Source organism: Platichthys flesus, chromosome 18, assembly GCF_949316205.1.
Source record: "Platichthys flesus chromosome 18, fPlaFle2.1, whole genome shotgun sequence".
NCBI lineage: Eukaryota > Metazoa > Chordata > Actinopteri > Pleuronectiformes > Pleuronectidae > Platichthys > Platichthys flesus.
The window spans coordinates 11,405,937-11,420,380 of NC_084962.1; the positions used below are offsets into that span (position 1 = coordinate 11,405,937).

At 42.6% G+C, this 14,444-nt stretch overlaps 1 protein-coding gene across 2 annotated transcripts; it reads right to left on the minus strand.

Moving 5' to 3' along the window:
• Window positions 1–1,789: 1,789 nt before the first annotated feature.
• myb (v-myb avian myeloblastosis viral oncogene homolog) lies at window positions 1,790–10,423 on the minus strand. 2 transcript variants are annotated; one of them, XM_062412129.1, is made up of 15 exons: window positions 10,342–10,423; window positions 8,271–8,388; window positions 7,970–8,041; window positions 7,614–7,706; window positions 6,450–6,670; window positions 5,919–6,147; window positions 5,752–5,820; window positions 5,540–5,644; window positions 4,874–5,143; window positions 4,136–4,242; window positions 3,928–4,042; window positions 3,742–3,837; window positions 3,483–3,581; window positions 3,213–3,296; window positions 1,790–3,112 (listed from the first exon to the last, which is right to left on the minus strand). In XM_062412129.1, the coding sequence occupies exons 1-15, from the start codon at window positions 10,362–10,364 to the stop codon at window positions 3,002–3,004; spliced, it is 1,812 nt and encodes a 603-aa protein (XP_062268113.1). In that variant the 5' UTR covers window positions 10,365–10,423; the 3' UTR covers window positions 1,790–3,001. The 2 variants fall into 2 exon arrangements, with proteins under 2 accessions (XP_062268113.1, XP_062268112.1); XM_062412128.1 differs by having other exon boundaries at window positions 1,790–3,115.
• Window positions 10,424–14,444: the final 4,021 nt, after the last annotated feature.

A 14,444-nucleotide genomic window follows, 5' to 3' on the forward strand; every position in this document is an offset into this window, starting at 1 on the left:
CATCTCATCAGCACTAAGGAAAACACTACAGAGCCCAAAACAACTGTTTGCTGCACTGCTGTTAATAACATGAACACGCTCCTTGTAAACTTTGCTCCATTTGTCTCTTGATAGAAAAGCAGCGAATAGTGAAGAGCTGTGAGTTTAATGGTTCAGTTTAAATCCTGCAATACCCTGATACACACATCCATCACTTTTTACACTTCAGCATGTTTTGTCTTAAAATATTCATCTGGCTCTATATTGTTTTTTTCCAATAAAAAAAAACACACACATACAAACACACACACACACACACACACACACACAAACACACACACACTCGGGCAGCTGCCTTCACACTCAGTGGAAGCAGGTGTCTGTGAATCTCGTGGGGTTTGGGGTTTTCTCTTTTTTTTCTTTGGGTGTAGTAGAAGATGATGAAATTCCCAATGTGAAAGTCTGCTGCTTGTTCTGGCTTCTGTCCACAAGACGACCCCACTGACTCCCATACACACACAAACACAACCACACACACAAACACACACACACACACACACATAGAATCTTCATTATCATCTATCAACTCATCAGTTTACACTATTAATGTTGCAATATAAGAATAGGATTTTATACTGTATGAGTTTCACTTTCAATAAGCAACTGCAATCCCTCAGGAAACTATTTCTGTCCCAATGACCATCATTTCTGTGTATATGTCCCCCTGAGGCCCCCACTTCAGATGGGGATCTATGTTTGAGGGCACTGTGGTGGATATATGTGAGGTGGGGGTGCAGGCTGGAGATGAGGGGGGGTTAAATATAACTCAAAGTCTGGGCCCCTTGGCTTTCACAGCCTCACAGGAAAACAAGTGTCCCTCAAGAGACCGAACATGGAGCTCATACACATGTGTGTTTTTGGAGAATAATGACTTTTAGAACTGTGCACGGCTCTGAAGTTAAGTGTCAAGCTCGTTGTGAAAGGATACATGTTAACATTATAAAGTGAAAGAAGCAAACTTCAAGCTTATTCATACATCTGATCTCATTCCCATGAAGGTGCATACAATTTCCAAAGATCATTCACCAAACTGTCAAAGATCCAAAACAGGAGAAGGAACATTTTGGCTTTGGGTTTTTGGAAGTCTATCACTTCTCTCACTAAATCCATAATGGTCGAAGTTATGGCTTTTAATATTTTCTTGCTTGGAGAACTTTTTCAAAGATGATCAAGAAAAGGATTTGAGACCATTTTGGCCTTGAGCCTCTATGAGTTGAAGTAAACCATCGAGGACATTATGCCTTTTGCAACAGCCACAGTTTTCGATGTTGTCGCAAATGTATATATGTTTGCATGTATAAAAGAAGAATAAAAGAAGGCACACGTGTAAAAGGGGAACGGTTGAAAACATTTGCCTAAAACCTTCACTGGCTGATAAAATGCCACAGGCATAGTAATTGACAGATCAGGAAGAAAGTTTTATGATTTACTCTGCACAATACACACAATCCTTTGTATGCATGTGTTGTAGAGCGGTGTGTGTATGAGGGCGGGAGTGGTGGGTACAACTTTATTACACACAAGAGAGCAAACAACTTCATTCACTTCAAACAGTAAATGTTTCCAGCCAATAGTGCAGCTTCTGTGTGCTATTTACATTGCAACTCAAACCACTGTGGGATATTTGTGCAAGTTTTGACTAATTAAAGCCTAAAGATATGTGACCGTGTTTGTCTTAGAGGGACAGCTTTGGGCTTACAGCTTCAACCTGCATTGTGTTCTTGAAAATGATATGACACTGAAAACGAGGCTGTATTAAAACAACACACTTTATTTAATAGGCAGGATAGAAAAGTATAAAAAAAACATAAAAACTTGGCATGCTTTTTTATAAAATCACTTTTGCTCAAAAGCTAGTATAAAAACAAGGCATCAAAAACATGTAGAAAAAAAGGATTGTCTGCTCAGTGTCTGAAATGGGCTACTGCAGTCTTAGTATGAAAACACAATGCGGATTGAATATGCATTATATAAAAAAAAAGTACAAAACTATTCAAAGACACGACAACAGCACATAGGTTTCAATCGGGCTTTTGTTTGTAGCATCATATAAAACATCAGTGTTTAGTAGTCTTGGCTTGTTTATATAGAGAACATAAAACTCAAGTGCAGGTTGGTCTTACTTTTACAGGGTAAAAGCTCATTTCAAACAGTATTAATTTAACATAGTTTGAATTCATAATTATACTATGTATTTATATATATGTATATATATATATATATAGAAATAAAAGGTGCCATCGTGGTAATCAGGTAATACTAATAAGTCTGGCCCCTTTATTGCGACTCATTATAATTCATAATTTAATAATGACGTAACAACAGACGTAGCTTCTCTCGCTCAGTAGTTCGGGGTTAAAAAAGAGGTGGCACAGAGCAAACACTTGAAATTTTCAGTAGACCCATTATATCCTATTTAACGACAAAGATAAAAAGCAACAGAGAAGTTTCAGAGGTCAGTTTTATGCCTTTAGATATGCGATAATGCTAATAGGGCTTTAAATACTTAACTTACAACACTGCTCTGTCGGCCAATTGGAAAAGAAAAAAAAACATTAGAAAGTCATCATAAAAACAAAAGAAATAAATTAATTAACTTGTTCTTTATATTAATATAAAAATTCAGAATTATTAATACAGCCCAACGCAAATTATATAGTCACCATATCCCATTTATGATACATAACATCCATAATGATACAATGACGAGACCAAAAGAGATAGGATGAACATTTATATATAAAAAAAAAGAAAAAAAGAAACCCAAATCAAATTCTATGTAAAAGACAAAAAAAAGGAGTTATAGTCTTTGGTTGGTTGAAATCCAACAAGTGTGAGTGTAAAAACACCAGTGGCATAGAGCCTCTCCCAACTGTTGTACCACAACAAATACGAAACCCTGCCACGCTGCGTCCAGCGCGCTGAGTGTTGATGTTTCCGGATCAACACGTGTCACATGTGTCTACATGACCAGTGTCCTTGTAGGATAAGTGTTAATGTACTTGTGGCTCTGCTCTGACGCCAGAACGTGCTCCTCTGTTTTCCCGCAGGTCGCATGTTCCCAGGTACTGAGCTGCTGTTGGCAAAGGATGAAAGATGAAGATGAGTTTTTCTAGCAAATGTGCAATCACATGAATAAGTAGTTATATATGCTAAAAAAATAATACACATACCTGTAGTGGGCTGCCCAGGGTTCTGCGAGGGACGGTGTAGGTTTTGTGTCCTTCCTCACTTAATATTGAGCTGGAAAGTAGGTCCTGAATTAAAATGCAAAACACACATCAGCAACAAGTCAAACTTGCAAAGGGGGATGTATTTAATGTAATTTGAAGCCGTTTATTGTTAATCTAGGCAAATATCAAGTTTTGAGGAAATGTGTGACCAGGGATGGTTTCACATTAGCAAACATGCACTGTGGTGTTAAAGGTCAGATTTAAACTTACAGGTACTTCCTGTGCGGGGCCGTTGGGGGAGAAGAGCTGCGTGTGAAGGTCTTGTGCTTCCCACTGCATACACGGGCTCCTCTCACACGGGGACTCCACCTAGAAGCCAAAACACATCATGGTTACTTACGAAATTAAAACTAACATTATTTAAACTGAAGTATACTGAAGTTATTTATTTTGCTTTCGCGACATGAAAAAGTCAAACTTCCTACGTCAGATATCTTCTATTGTACGTGCATGTGTCATGGATAATTACCTCTTGTTTTATCTTCTTCAGAGGAGGCTGCTCGATGGAACACTCCATCGGCTCCTGCTTGATGGAGTTGACCATCTGATGTTCCAAATGGGTATTCTGGAAAAGAGACAAGCCCCCAGTAAGTCTCAGCCAAACAACAGCAAGAAGAGCAGTGGTTTAGAAGTCTACTTTATAGGTTTCTCTTACCAGTAGTTTGAGGGGTCCGTACTTTGCTTCATGCAGGGCCAGAGCCGACCTGAACGGCGTGGGTGTGCGAGGTGACGACTCCATGATAGAACGGCAAATGTTTGGCGTTCTGAACCTGAGAGAAGAGAGAGAGAGAGCTGTTAAAACCTTTTAGAGAGGAAAAATCTGACTCATATAATTTCAAAAGGTTAGAGACAGAGCCGCTTACATTTCATTCTCTTTCTGTGGCCTGAGCGAGGGGTCGATCTGAGGCTTGGACTCCATCGGTAAGCTGTCGTTGTCCGAGTGTCCTGGGCTCATCGACTGGCTGAGAAACTGTGAAAAGAAAGGACGGGAGATGATCAGTCAACGAGGTCAGACAGGCTGAGTTTTAGAGAATAATAATAATCGGGCAGATCATACAAGGACTCTCAAGTTGAGCACGAAAGAGATGGAGAGGGAGAAAAGAGTGGTCCATCAAAAGATGATTTATGGATGGAATGATTGAAGTTAGGAGCAGAAACACTAATTCTGAATGATTGGTTGTTGTCATTGGATGGCAGTTTGGTGATTGGATGGATTCTAACCACATTCGGCCACGTGAACTACCTGCGAGGGCGAAAAGGGAAGATGTCTGACTGGCGAAGGCTTGGGAGTGGAGCAGATGAAACCAGCCCATGCATCGTGAGCAGTTCTGGAGCCCTGATTGGGCGAGACCCTGTCTGTTCTGAGAGTGCTCCTATCCATGAGCTCACTGGCAGTGGCCTCACCCAATGAGGAGAGGCTCTGGGGGAAAGGGCGTGGAAAATAGGGTCAAGGCCGACCGCTGGGAACGATTTACCTTACTACCTGCTGAGCTTTTTTTTTTCTTTTTTTCATCTGGATACATGTTTCACAAATATGAAAATAATTAACTTAAAGCCTGAGGACAGATTAAAACTCACTTTGAAAACATGCAGATACTTACTGAATCAATGACAGATTCCATGAACTCTGGAAGAGCATTCGAGAACGTTGGGCTGCTGTGATGACTGTTGCTGTTGTTGTTGTTGTTATTGTTGCTGCTGCTGTTGTTGGTATGGGCACGTGCTGCCGAGGCGCTCTCCTCCGGCAGGCAGCTCTGGTCGAGGGGCAGCGCTGGGGCAGCAGCCTGGTGATGAGGTAGCAACAAAGCCACACCGTCCGGGCTGTTTGTCAGGCAGCTCTGGCTAGCCCAGCTTGGATAGGGCAAAGTCATCTGGGGGAGAAAAATGAAGAGAAAGGTTGAGACGCCGGAAATAACTGACGAGCAATAATCTTCTGAGAATATGAGCAGCATAGGAGGACAAGTGAGAAAATGCAAGTCAAATCGTACAGGAAGGAGAAAGGGAACTTTAATCTCAGGGGTGGGTGACAGAAATGTCGAAGGTTCCACAAAGGGTCACAGACACACACACACACACGCACACACACTAAAGTGGTGATAAGGTCCTATTTCATCACTTCAGCAGAAACAGACCCCCCAGATGTTTCCTCCTCCTTATTCACACATACACATCTAACCACTGTCCTTAAAGCCAGGGTCACACACACACACACACACAAGCACACGCACACGCAGAAACACATACAAACGCACGCTCACATGACTCACTGGTAGTGATGGCTGGCCTCTCAGCTCATTTTCTGTAGACATGAGCAGCAGTTCGATCTCTTTCACCCTCTGCTCCTTCTCAGGATCCTCCTCACCATAGTGTCTCTACGAGTGGAAGCCAAATTTTAGTGCCTATTCACTCATCGTCAATCAATCTTCGCTTGTCCCCTCATAGGGATCGATTACATTGCGTTCATTTGCTTGTCTTTTACCTGTATAGCAGCGGTCCCATGCGGGGGAATGTTCATGATGTTCAGATGCAAGGCCATGGGGAAAGGCACCTGTTAAACCCAATCAGAAACAAACCACATGAATGAATCTCCTGCCGCTACGTCGTTCAGTTTTCCTGCCGCCATTCCGACTTTAATAGCCCACTCACCCTGTGTGTGTTGGAGATGTAGGGGTAGTTGTGTGGTGACAGGGGAGGCAGCTGCGCTTGACTGGACGAGTGATTAGGGAAACCCATGATGTGATTCCCGGCCTTGATGTAGCCGTGACCGAGGGAGAGGGCAGAGGTGCCGTTCTTGGCTGCGCTCTGGAGGTAGCCCTCCTGCTCCACCTTTCGCCTCATAGTGGAGTTCCAGTGGTTCTTTATGGCATTGTCAGTCCTGCATGGCACATAACAACTTACAGGTTATTGATTATACAATTGATCAGGACTGAGTTATTACAATCGTAACGACAGCATCTGTTTGCCAGGTTTGATTCTAGGTTTCCTCTAAACAAAAACCCCATCCAGTTCTGATATTTTTACTCCCTTTATTCTGTAATCCTATTCAGTCCTATCTTTCAAAATAAGGGTAATATTTCCTGTATTAATCCATCTTATTTCATGTTCAGTGCTTTTGGCGCTTTACTTGTGTCCTCGCCTAGCTAGCTTCTAATCTTTCAATCTTTTTCTCGGCCTCACCTGCCAGGGAGCAGCTTCGCGATCTCCGCCCAGCGATTGCCCAGCTTCTCGTGCGCCTGGTAGATGATTCTGTCCTCCTCCTCCGTCCACGACGTCTTCTTCACCTCCGGGTTCAGGTGGTTGTGCCAGCGCTCGCGGCACTGCTTGCCTATCCGCCCCTTCAGGTGCTTGGCGATCACCGACCAGCGCTTGGCTCCATACTTCTGGACCAACTCGATCACCTGGGGTGGAAATGTTTGTGTGTGTGTTCGGAGGGGGGTGTGTGGGGGGGGGGGGGTAAAAGAGGAAAGGCACGAGGGGAGGAGGAAGAGTGTTGAAAGGGAAGAGAAGTGAATGATGGCAGAGAGACATGAGCAAAGAGGAAGGAAGGAGCAATAACAGTGAGGAGAGGGAGAAGTACAAAGAAAGAAAGAGAATAAGGTAGAGAAGTGAAAGGTAAATGTGAGGTAGAATAGATGGGATAGGGAGAAAACCAAAGTAAGACTCATTAGTTTCTCCATACGTTGCAACACTGGACACATCCCCTCTCCTTCTTGTCTTTCCTTTTCTCCCTCCTTCCCTCTTTCTTTATCTCTCCCCTTTGAGGAGGTGATTGAGAACACCTGCTTGGTGAGCACCGAGGGAGTTTCCAGTGGAACGTTAGCCGCTCTGCTAATCATTACAGCGGCATCTGGATGGAAATACAACTCCTTCAGACTAGTTCAATAAATACACTGCACAGCTTGCAGGAGACTAAACACATTTCTCGTTGGGTAAGGGCAACTTGTCAGGAAACCAAAAAATGTGAAACAGCGGCAAAGCACTTGCTTCAGAATAGTTGCCTTAATCACCAAGGAACATATAGAAATGTGGACTTGATTGTTTCCTGTGTTTGTCTTCAACTCTGTTACACTAAAGTTAACTAACCCTGGTGTTAAAGGTCACCACTGGCGGCACTCCAGAGAGAAGCACCTTCAAGTAAACACTTTTATTCTTTCACTTTCTTTAACAATACTTTCTTTTCCCCTCCTGCTACAAGAACCATGAATCGATTGTTCGGCCTCGGTGGAGGAACACACTTACTGTGCTCCCTAACTCTAACATATACTTTTTGCATGGATGTTCACAATTTCATGTGTCTACTACAGTACAGTGTGGCCTGTTTCTAAAAGAAGGTTTTCTTACCCTCTGGTCCTCCTCTTTAGTCCATGGCCCCTTGATGAGTTCTGGGTTCAGCACCTTCTGCCACCGATGCTGACACTGCACATCTGTTCGATTCTGGTATGTCAGAGAACAAGGGAATTAATAATCATTCGTATCCTTTGGGAGGACAAAACGCACATGTATGTGTGAATATATAAATACTATAAATCAGCAGAAGCTTGGTGCTCACAGAGAACTGGCCGAAATGAAGCAAAACATCCCAGTTCGTCACCGCAAGACTGTCTTTTGTTTACATTTGTGTTAACTTCCCCTTGTCTGTGAGCCTGTGTGTCTGTAGTATGTGCAAGGCCGTGTGTACCCACAGATCTGTTACTTACAGTTAACAAGCTTGCGATTAGCTTCCAGTCTTCTGATCCGTGAAGCTCAACAAGTTTCTTCAACTTCTCATCCTGAAAAAAAGCAGATGTTGCACTTTGTTAGATATAAAATATGTTGCTGCGAAGAAATAGATCGCCGGCAGCACTTTTAAAAAGGAGTATAACAGTCAGCAAATGTGGTTTGACCAGACATTAATAAAAAAAATATGGTTGCCAAGTTGGTGGGGACTGATCTCACCTGTGACGTCATCTGTGTTTAACACTTGAGGCGTGTTGTGTGACATATTGAATGTGTGTGTACCTCTTCTCGTGTCCAGCGCGTTTTGCCGAGGTGGCGTTTCCCTGCCTTGGCCATTGATCCATCGTAATCATGTTCATACATCTCGGTCTCTTCCTCATCCTCCTCACTGCTGTAAACACTGCACGCACACAGAGAGAGAGAGAGAGAGAGAGCATTTTTAAAAAGAGGTGGTGGCTGTGTAAAAAAGAACAGTGAAAGGCAAATAAAAGCACAATAACTACTCCCTAATCATCTCTTTGCAGAGTGCATAAAGAACTCTGCCTACTCTTTAACTCATCAGGTGTCAACACAGACAGAACCAGTCATTCTTGAAGGTTTGGGTGCAGGCGGGCTGTTCGCCAAAACACCCACAAGGGGAGAGAGAGAGAAGGAGAGAGAGGGAGCGAATGAGCGAGAGAACTAGTGGGAGGGAGGGGGGGTACGGATGAACAGGTTCCAATGTTTTTAGTTTCCACAGATACTGGGATTGGCACATGCAATCATAATTTCATGACCCTTGCGTGTTCAGACCTGCAGTGGCATTGTACAGCACAGTCAGGCACATGCACAGTCGCGCACACACACACACACACACACAAACACACACACACAGTTTTTTTAAACAAAGGTAATGTAGAGTGTGCGCAAGGTGGAAGTTAGGTAGGGTTCAGTGCAACAGGTGAACAGGAACCCCACTGAGGTGTGTACGTGTGAGTGTGTTTGTGTCTGTGTGTGTGTGTGTGAGTGTGTTCAAGATGATATTTAATGTGGATTATCTTCCTTATTTTTTGTAAATTAACTCAGCAACACCAATGCCATGACCATAAGGAGAATAAAAGCAGCAAAGAAGATTCAAATGTAAAAATAAATGTTAAATCACCACACCACCCTTGTGTATTTCCGAATTAAAAAGATACACTTACGTATATATATATATACATATTTATTTTATAATAACTATGACATCCCCAAAAAAAGTTACTTACAGAATAAGCCATTGTAGTGTGTACATATGAGGAAATAAAACACGTTGAATACAACAAACTCAACTCTAAAGTGTGACCCATGAAATGAAATCATCATGACCACTTCAGTTGAGACATTTCACTCAAACTCTAGTCAGGTTTCCTGCGTCAAAGCATGAGGATAAACCAAAAACCCAACTGGTGCTACAACTACAGTCCAACCTGATGCGTCCTTTAGAGACTTTAAGATGTTTTTTCAGGGTGAGGACGTAAAAACGAAGCGATTCCCCTCCAGTAAAGTCCACGAAGAGGAGGACGCCCGTGCAGCCTCCCCTCAAGTCAAGTGCACACTGAGGACGCGGGGAGAGCGCAGTTTCCCAAATAAGTGCGAGCGTCCATCTGGGACAACATTCAGCCCCGATACCATCTAGATGAGCCATTCACATTCTTGTTTGAGATCAAATCTCACTTTAAAAAGTCCAAATAAAAACTGTTTCACTGTGGACCACTGAGGATGTGGTTCCTTCAGAGGACATAATGAAATACTGATATTTTTCTAAACCTTAACAAACCTGAATTCTACGATGTGAGATCGCTTGTTGCAAAAGTGCACGACTGTGTTCTTGCGCTTAGTTTGGGTTTATTATAGGCTCCTATTAAAACCAGGGTCCACGCGCCTTGGAAGCGCACAAACGCGGCACGCGCCTGTCCACCCGCCTAATGATAGTAATGCGTGTGCATGTAAGTATATGCATGTGTGTGTATATGCATGTGTCTGTGTGTGTGTGTGTGTGTATGCATGCGTGTGTGTGCGGCTCCTTTCTCTCTGTGCACTGACAGCAGCGAGCGGCGCACATGCCAGATGACCACCACCTGTCATGAGCGCGCGAGCGAGGACACCCGCTCCGCCGCTCCGCTTTAACGGGACCAAGCAACACCACTCCGCAAACACAAAAACAACCGCAACAACAACAACACGAAACAAATAAGAAACGCAACCAATGAAACGCACACTGTCAACAACATGCGGCTTTAACGCGTCCACCCCGCGTCTCCAGGAGCAACGAGAGGAACAAAGTAGATCCACAGCGGATGAGACAGATAAAGTTGCGTGTGTGGGAACGTACCTGTTTCTCGGCCGCCGGGCCATGTTGAAGAAGTGTGTGTGTGTGTATGTGTGTGCAGGTTAGAGCTCTGAGTGACTTGTCCCGGCAGCAGCAGGTTGACATTCATTTAAACTGCGGAGCCTGAGCCGCTGCTCCGCCCTCCTCCAGCATCCCGGTCAATTTGGCGCTCCTCGTGTGCGCCTGCGCGAGGTTGGAGCGGTTCAAAAGCGTCGGACGCCAGCGTTTTGGTTGATGTCTGAGAAGAGTTTTATTTCTCACATGGAAGTTATTGACAATTGTTGGACGAGGAGGACAGATAAGTTCAGCAGTGCGACTAGAGCCATGATTTAGTAGAACTTAATATAAACAGAGTCAAATACAAATTTTAAGGCAAGTATGAAACCAAACCCTTGATGTATATCCCAAAAAAAGAAAATTACCACATCCACCTAAATCTGTTTAAACTCCTTCACAAATGTCAGATATTTGTAAATATTAAAAGAGATACAAATCCACAGAAGCAGATAATGCAACTTGAAAACATTTAACAAAATACAAGAAAATCATTTAAAAAAAGAATTGTGTTCAAATGTGTAAATGTCCAGAATATTGTATGTGGCCGAGCACTTTGTAGACGTGTTTTTTTTAAACTTCTGCGTAAATAAAGTTTATTATTATTATTATATTATAGACTTAAAAAAGTAAGTACAGGAAAGAGTGAAAGTAACTGTGCAGTGTATGTAATTAGTAATATTCTATATAATAAAAGGCAAAGCAAACAAAATGGAATTGACTTGAAAGAACTATCTGATGCAATGGTGTTATATATGGTAAATGGCTATGAATCAGTTAAAAGTGGTTAGATTATTTTAGTTGCTTTAAGTATTGCACTGTACAGAGCTGATTCTTTCGAAGTGCATGCAACGAAAATTGAACGAGGCGTCCATGAACGCAGCATAAACACTCCACAGTGTCCTCCACGCTGAGGGCGCGTATTGCCCGTCCGTCCGCGCTAAACACTTTTCGTGAGTAACTTCTTCTGCGGTAAAAAGCAGAAGGAAACGCAGCCTGTGTCTGGACAATCTATCAATTGCGGAATTTTTCTCTTTTTTTTTTTACACGTGAGGGTGAAAGCGAAATTGTGCTGCGCGTGGACTCCCTGCTGGTGTTCCAGATAACATACAGATGTGTCCAAGTGATAATAAAAGCACACACAACAAGACTTTGCCTTATCGTTCCCTTATCGTCCAAGAGAGCCTTTGTGCTCGTCCAGACAAAGACAGTTAAAGAAATGCGCACGGGCACTCCAGCTCTTTCTGTGTGAGTGGATTTATTGCACTAATGATAAAGGGCAAGTTGAGTACATCCAACTTGTTCCTCAAGTTTCATTTTGTCTTTCTTTAATCGCCCCCGATGAATTCATTCTTAACACGCCACATAGAAATCAGGAACAAGTTCAACCTGCTTTTTCCCAGCATCTCTCTTCTAAAGATGAGAAGTTAAAACTGCTCCCCTGTCTTGTATTTAGGGAACTGTGCAGCTTGTTACCATTATTATTTTGTTTTGGTTGAGTTCTCCATCCTCCCTGTGCCGAGACTGTAGTCGATGAACCATTCATTGCAGGAAGGAGGAGGAGGAGGAGGAGGAGGAGGGGGGCTAATACTTTATAAATGTGTCTTCTTATTGTATTAGTTCCTCCATACGCGACCGTATTGTCCTGGTCACTTGTAATTACTATCGCCCCAGACCAGCCTATTGTCCCTGGGCAGTCATCATAATAGTGGCCTAATAAAGAAACACACATACACACACACACAAACACACACATACTCATACACACACTGCACATTTCCCTATTTTATGCCACAGCATGGACAGGGTGATCACTGGAGTGAAGCAATTAGAAAGGAAAAGGAAGATTGTCAGGACTGGACACGGCATAAAAAGATGGATACTTATATCTGTCTAACGATAATAGCAGTTTTAAGAATATAGCTGTAAAATGTGTAATTTCCATATTAGTTTTCTAAGGCTGCTCATTTTTGACACACTTTTTCAACTGTTATTCTTAAAGTGCTACTTCTACAACTGCTGGCCCGAGATGTTATGGTTGCCTGCAAACCTGCGCCTACAAATCCTATACAAAACTATGCATGCAGACGTTGTTGCAGTCATTTTTATCTTTATTTTATCAAACGTGACAGCATTGCAATAAAAGTGGACCCATGTAGAGAGTAAAATAGGTCCATGTAATAGAACATACTTCACATGTGATCAGTATTTTCATATTGGTCTTTAGTTTTCTCCACAGGCCCCACATGTGTGTTTTCCCTCGAGGAGAGCATTAAAACACCAGGTTATCTGAAACCAAATAAAAGGTAGGGAGTCAGCGTATGCAAATACCCTCATACTAGGTTGTAGTAGGAAGCCTGAGACCCATTGACTCCAGAGGGGGGACATTTGCATGGGCGCGATTGGACAGGTTAAGGGCAGGCACTGGGAAAGCTGCCCCCTTTGTAGAGCTTTGTGTGCACAGGTTGGTTCATTTGAATGATTCTTAATGACGGCCCCTGGGTTTTTGAGATATGTCGTCCCACCTTCAGGCTCTCAAATCCAGGGAAGGCCCTCGGTGCGTGTGCTGTGCGTATTTGCTTGTGAGTGTGTATGTAAAGGCCTGCACTGAGAAAAACCTGAACCCCTGAATAGTAAACAAAGTAAATGTGATCCTGTCTGGTTATGTGCATTTTTAATGTTCAGTTATTCTTAAGTAAACATGTGAAAAGATTTCAAACAAATCACTACTGATATAAATCTAGTTTGATTATTTTGGTTTTGATTCAATTTAATTTAACAACATGTTACTGTAAATACCTCACATGAGTTTCTTTATTGGCTACAGTTGTGTGAACCACCTGTCCAAGACTACCCAGGCTGTAGGTTTTGCATTTTCCCCCCGGAGGTGAGTTCCTCTTCCCATGATGCCTTGTGCCTTTGGAAAATTATGTAAAGCATTACCTCATACCCATTGCCAACTTTTGGGACAGGAGCTCACCCCTCACCCCCTTTTGTACTCAATGCTTTGTCTCCTACAATTACCCCAGGATTAATCTGTTTTTTTTTTCAAATTTACATGCTGTTGTTGACGGATTTACAATCCTTTGCTTTCACTTGTTTCCATAGATACCATCACCATCCAACTGCTGGCAACCATGTTTTGACATCTCCTTGAACTGCATAGACTTCAGTTACAAAGAAAATGTGATTGTTAAAAACTAGCAAGTTTATTAATCATACATTCATATAATACATATTATTTTTAAAAACGTCTATCCACTGATCCGGTCATTCTTCTACCAATCTGTCCATCCATCTGTTTAATCCATCTAATCAGTCGGACATTAAATCTCTCTTAAATCCGTCTTGCCTGCCACCAATTCCGCTCTAGAACAGACTTTTTATGCATACTCTGCGGCCACAGCACAGATTTGACCAGAGTGTGCTTCAAAGATGTTCAGAGGAAACAAATGTTCAGATCCTGAGTAGAGGTGTGAAAAATCACACGTCAGCCCTCCGCCTGCACAAACACAATTTCAATTCATCTCGACAATTGACAGCATAAAGAAAGCAGAGAGACTTCTTCAATAGACAAAACAAACAAAAAAAACAGAAAAAAAGTTATTTTGGTCACTTGAGACTAAAGAGAACAGTGAAAGGGAAAATTTACTAACCCTGTAACAATTTATAAGACTGTTTGTACTTTAAGCTAAATGTTCCATTTCCATTACAGATCAGATGCCGTTTGAGGCCTCTGGTTTTAAAATGTCCCAGAAACATTTGAGTGATGCAGAGAAAGAGTTCCCTCTCTGTCACCTGTGTGACCCTGTAACATGAGCATCTTTATGTATGTGTGTGTGTGTATATGTGTGTGTGTGTGTGTGTGTTTGTGTGTTTCAGTGTGTGTGTGGGTTCCATGTGTACATGTGCAGTTGTTTGTTTTGAAATGTAGATGTGCAACATAGACTTCAAAACGCAGGAAGTGGAATTTTGGAGGGGAAACCTCCACCCACTCATTCTGTGCACGCGCAGACACACAGGCATGCACACGCTTACCCAAAAGTCAAACT

Coding starts and splice junctions, on each gene's coding strand:
- myb (XM_062412128.1), bottom strand. CDS start 10,364: ATGGCCCGGCGGCCGAGAAACAG. Junction 5,821..5,918: donor ACATCTCCAACACACACAGG/GTGAGTGGGCTA, acceptor TGGGTTTAACAG/GTGCCTTTCCCCATGGCCTT. Junction 3,838..3,927: donor ACGGACCCCTCAAACTACTG/GTAAGAGAAACC, acceptor TCTCTTTTCCAG/AATACCCATTTGGAACATCA.